General features: G+C 42.2%; 1 protein-coding gene across 1 annotated transcript; it reads left to right on the top strand.

The window, feature by feature from the left end:
- Positions 1 to 3,112: 3,112 nt before the first annotated feature.
- LOC128360017 (G-protein coupled receptor 87-like) lies at positions 3,113 to 5,254 on the top strand. Its single transcript, XM_053320331.1, has 3 exons — positions 3,113 to 3,244; positions 3,339 to 3,598; positions 4,681 to 5,254. Exons 1-3 carry the CDS (start codon positions 3,113 to 3,115, stop codon positions 5,252 to 5,254), a joined length of 966 nt encoding a protein of 321 aa, XP_053176306.1.
- Positions 5,255 to 5,475: the final 221 nt, after the last annotated feature.

The following is a 5,475-nucleotide window of genomic DNA, read 5'->3' as shown; positions in this document are numbered from 1 at the left end:
CATGTACGCCAGCATCCTGTTCATGGGTTACATTGCTGCTGACAGGTAGGCTGGATGGCTTTGGTCTTATTTGATCCAGGAGCAACATCAGCACATCCTTGTTGTCTGCTATGTTTTTAAAAAATCTGCCTCTTCTCTCTCTAGGTATTTTAAAATCATCCATCCTTTAAGAAATCACATCCTGCGGACAGTGAAGGCTGCCCGCATCATCTCCACGGTAACCTGGATTTTCTTCTCGGCCCTTATGACCTCCTACATCACCCTGTGGCACCTCACCAAGCCAAAATTGGCCTTCGTCCCTGACAAATGTGACACCTTGGAAAGCCCCCAGGTCATTGTATTGTACAAAATCATCCACAGTCGGCTCCGCCGCCACCTTCCTGTTTGTCCTTGTCTGCATGATCTTCTTCTACTACAGCGCCTCCCGCAGTGTGTTGCAGGCACAGCAGAGGAAGCCGCAATCCTCCAGCTGCAAGAAGCTCATGAGGTCAAACAGGAAAATGTTGGTGCTGGTCAGCGTCTTCTGTGTTTGTTTTGTACCTTACCACCTCTCTATCATTCCCTATGCCTTACTGAGGAAGTATTGCTCCTTACGCCTGGTGTTGCACTACCTGATTGAAGGGACCATCTTACTGTCAGTCTTCAATGTCTGTCTGGATCCGGTCATCTACTTCTTCAGCTGTAAGGCCTTTCGGACCAATCTGAACCTGGAGAGAGTGTTCACCAGGAACAAGCAAATACCTCGCACAGAGACAAGAAGGAACGAGGGGCAGCTGAGCATCATCCACACCAACTGATGAACACCGTCCATCACACGTGACTTAAAAACAACAACAGCACAACTGCAGATGTGAGACAAATAACACCAACAGAAGCATATAGCTGTTTCACATTTAAGTAAATCAAAATAAATGTGACATCCGTCGTGTATCAGACGTTATCAGTCAAAACTCTAACATTTCCTGTTTTTAACACTTTCCCTGACCTTACAATACCATATAATCTGCTTTGGGGATCCCCAGACCCGCAAACAACCAACCACTGCAAGTGAGGGCGAAAACCCAGCTAAGCCTAAGCGGTTATCACATGTAAAAATCTGTAAAATGTGTCAATTCATCACATCTGACACATGTAATAATTTGTCATGAGAAAATTAAACAATAATGGTAAAGACTATTCACCAAATGAGCAATGAGTGAAAACAAAATTAAAACAAGTTACTCTGAAATGCATTTCATATGATGAACCACATGTGTTTATATGTGAGCCTGTTACACAGAGACACGTTCTTATTAAGACCAGCCACTGAGATCAGTTTTTAAACATTTCTGCCACTAAACTGAAGAACAATTCAACCAAACATTGAAGTGCACAGGCAGCAGGTTGTTTTGTAGTATGTCAGAGAAACTGGTTTGAGGTGAAGATTGTGTGCAAGATCAAACAAAGGACAGAATACGTGATCATTTGGTTAACAAATGATCACGTATTCTAGCCTCCATCCAGTTCACTGAGTCACATCTGAGTGTGACCACAGTGTGGTGGAGTTCAGTGGAAGTGCTCACAGAAAGTGTCAGCATAGTGGCAGGAACATATTTCAAGTTTTTTTTTACCTTTTCATACCACAAATTTAACCTAACTATTGTTTTTCTGCCACGGCAGCTTAGCATCACATGATTGGTACCAATGGATTCATTATCTCATCTAGTTTCTCATGATGCCAACATATTGAGCTTCAAACCTGAGTCTGATATTGCCTTTTGTACAGTGCTGCAAGTAGGGTTTATAGTCAGTCAGTGTTCCCCAAAACCCAAGATGATGTCATCAAAGGTCTTTTTTGCCTGCAACCCAAATATGATCTGTTTACTGTCACAGAGGACAAAATAACCCAAAAATATTCACATTTGAGAAGCTGTGTCTGCAGGTGGGTTTTGGTGGGCCAGTCTGAGATCAAAGTCTCAGCCTGATTTTTATACCAACTTCTCGACTGCAGCTGAGATAATGTGATGTTAAGTGACATAGCAACAGTTCCAGGAAAAGGTTTTTTTCTTTTGTGATCCTCTAACAAGCACCAAACAAAAAAAACAGGAAATGATAAAGCATCATCTGAGCAGCAGCATAACACAATAACCACAGATCAGTTCTTCCTGTCTATAAAAGCTGCACAGAAGGAAACATCAAAGCAGTTTCTATCTGAGACCTTCACTGACAGACTGACAGGTGAGTGCTGCATGTATCTCACTTCTTTGTGCTTCTAATATTATGTTGAAATTAGATTTTTTTAATGATATGAATTAATATGTTTTCCAAGACCATTTTTGAGCCTTGTGGTACAACGAATTTGCAATGTTGAAGTGACGTTTTCACGCAGTTAATTTGACCACACTGCTGGTCTGACCCAGTTTACAGCGTGTAGTGAAATGTCATAATCTTTTGGGAAATACTTCATGCGTCACATCATCAAACCCTTTTTGAAAAATAATCTTTGAGTACTCCTCCCACAGAGAACCATGGTAACCTTGTGGTTATTGTGTCTGCTACGTGTCTGCAAGTTAAGAAAATGCTCTCTCAGTCATTTAGGAAGGGCCAGTTGTACATTTGGGTGGGCCCAGCCTCGTTAGGGTCACTATCAACATCACGCTTGCTATATTTCCACTACAGCTCAACAGGGAAACACTAAGAGGGAATTTGATGCTAAAAAGACTGTAAATGTGTCAGATATCACTTGATATGATTAACTCAGACTGCTGAAACTCAATAGAAGCTGATCATCTACTTTAAATGACTGTGTGGACACACTGTGGATACAGTCCTCCATCACTTTACATTGAAAGCACATTTGAAGGAGATCTGTTAATAGTCAATATGAACAGGAAGAATGATTACAGAGAGGAAAACCTCTTTCACTGTTATATGGACACCTGACTGCTGGTTTAAGAGACACAAGGCACCTGGGCCTCCTTTAGACTGAATACAAAAGGCTTCTTCCAGCCAAACATTTGTAACAATATAGTCAGCTGATGGTTCAGTAGGATATATAATTAATGTGTCAAACTGTATTTAACAGTATAAAGATGATAGATTTGTTTTCTGTCTTCTTAGAACCTCCACAAACATGGATGAGCTGGTAGGAGTGGGAGTGACCTCAGTTACCAACCAGACCGCTGATGATGATATCAATCAATGTGATCAGACAGACACAAAAGCTCACCTCTTCTTCATGGTGGTCCACACTCTGGTGTTTGTAGTGAGTGTCAAATATTCAGATTACAGTCACATTCCCTCCTCCTCCTCCTCTGTCTGCCAATCAGCACACATGTCAATCTGTGTTTTCTCTCCAGGTGGGTTTGGTCCTCAACAGTCTCACCCTGAAGGTTTACTTCTGCTCAGCTCAGCAGCAGGTGTCCAGCATCATGATGGTCTACCTGAGAAACCTGGCAGTCTCTGACTTCCTGCTCTGCCTCTGCCTTCCCCTCCGCATCATCAACTACATCAGCAGCTCCATCACCTTCCGCCTGGTTTACTGCAATTTTGCCATCTTCGGATTGCACCTCAACATGTACGCCAGCATCCTGTTCATGGGTTACATCGCTGCTAACAGGTAGGTACCAAACCATGCTGTCCGTCAGCACAGTTAACACTCTTTTGTAAATGTTTTAATGCTTTATTGTCTGTTTGTATATGACTGCAAAGACTGTACTCTTCAGTTGACAGAAGACCAATATTACATATGTGACACATTCATGTGGAAGTTGAAGGAAATGTACTGATCAAAGATAACTACTAGGTTCCTCATGGTGGTGCTGGAGACCAGGGTAATGCCATCCAGAGTAGTTATATCTCTAGATAATGTGTTTCTAAGGTGTTTGGGGCCAAGCACAATAACTTCAGTTTTTTCTGGGTTCAGTGGCATAAAGTTGCAGGTCATCCAGGCCTGTGTGTCTTCAGTTAACTGATTGGACTGATCCGGCTTCATTGATAAATATAACTGGGTGTCATCTGCAAAACAATTAAAATTTATGAGTGTTTCCAAATAATATTCCCTGAAGATAGTGAATATTATTGTTCCAAGCACATAAATTCGAGGAACTCTGTGTCTAACCTTTGTGTGCATGAAGGATTAATTGTTCATGTGAAAACCAAAAATGATCTGATAAAAGCCAAGGGAGAGAAGCCAATTAAATGTATTAATGAAATAAATGCAGTGCTAAAGCTGTCATTATCCACGTTCACATGAATATGTTTGTTGAATTCCTCAGACCCGCCCATCTTAGCATGTTGGCTGTGCCTTGTTAGTGGAAGAAAAGCTGGGGGCCTTTTCTGTAGCGGCCTTATGCTTGTATGTGATTACATATGCCTGCCTTTGTAAAGCACTTTGGTGCAGAATCTGTTTGCTTTTTAAAGTACTATAATAATGTGTTTGTCAAGTTACTACAAGTTACTACAACAGTTCATGTGAGTTTATCTTCCCATATGCACAGACCAAAAATACAAGCACTGCAAACTGAAGTGGTCATAAGCTTTCTCCGTGTCCTCGTATCACTGCAGGAGTAAAGTCCAAAGTCTTGTCCTCTCGAGAAACAATGTTGGAATCATCATTCCTCATGAAATCTGTAGTTTAACTATTAGTATCACTTATATTCAGTGAAATTGTCTGCTGATGCCTGCCTCTCCTGTCTCCAGGTATCTGAAGATCATTGACCCTTTAGGAAATCACTTCCTGCGGACAGTTCAGGCTGCCCGCATCATCTCCACGGTAACCTGGGTTTTCCTGCTGGCCCCAGTGATCTCATACGCCACCCTGTCACTCCTCACACAGAAAGCTCTGACTGTTGTCCCTGATGGGTGTGAAACATTGCAGAATGCTCAAGTCACTATGTTCTACACAGTCATCGACATCTCCTCCTGCATCACCTTCCTGGTCGTCCTCGTCTCTCTGATCTTCTTCTACCACAGCGCCTCCCGCAGTGTGTTGCAGGCACAGCAGAGGCAGCTGGCATCCTCCAGCTGCAAGAAGCTCAGGAGGTCACGCAGGAAAATGTTGGTGCTGGTCAGCGTGTTCTGCATTTGTTTTGTGCCTTACCACCTGGTTCGCCTTCCCTACATCTTCCTACACAGGCAGTGCTCTTTGAGCAAAGTGTTTTACTACCTGAAGGAGGTGACTGTCCTGCTGTCAGTTCTTAATGTCTGCCTGGATCCGGTCATCTACTTCATGTTCTCTAAGGCGTTCCGGTCCCAGTTGAGCCTTTCACCCTAATATGTGGCTCAATAACATCAGCCATGAGCTAATTCATCTCATGTATGATGTGTTATTGAATGTATTAAAGGCTGCTTTTCGTTATATCTTATCTGTACTTACATATATTCAGTGCTTATTAAAAGATCATTGTAATTCCCCAAATGTGGTTGTTTTGCCTGGTTCATGTTTTCCATCACATAACAAAAGATAGATTTGCTGTTTGAACCTTTGTATTGTTA

This window comes from Scomber japonicus, chromosome 6 (genome assembly GCF_027409825.1).
Source record: "Scomber japonicus isolate fScoJap1 chromosome 6, fScoJap1.pri, whole genome shotgun sequence".
Lineage (NCBI taxonomy): Eukaryota > Metazoa > Chordata > Actinopteri > Scombriformes > Scombridae > Scomber > Scomber japonicus.
This window is presented reverse-complemented; position numbering and strand designations above follow the sequence as displayed.

Coding starts and splice junctions, on each gene's coding strand:
- LOC128360017 (XM_053320331.1), top strand. CDS start 3,113: ATGGATGAGCTGGTAGGAGTGGGAGTGACCTCAGTTACCAACCAGACC. Junction 3,245..3,338: donor TCCACACTCTGGTGTTTGTA/GTGAGTGTCAAA, acceptor TTTTCTCTCCAG/GTGGGTTTGGTCCTCAACAG. Junction 3,599..4,680: donor GGTTACATCGCTGCTAACAG/GTAGGTACCAAA, acceptor TCCTGTCTCCAG/GTATCTGAAGATCATTGACC.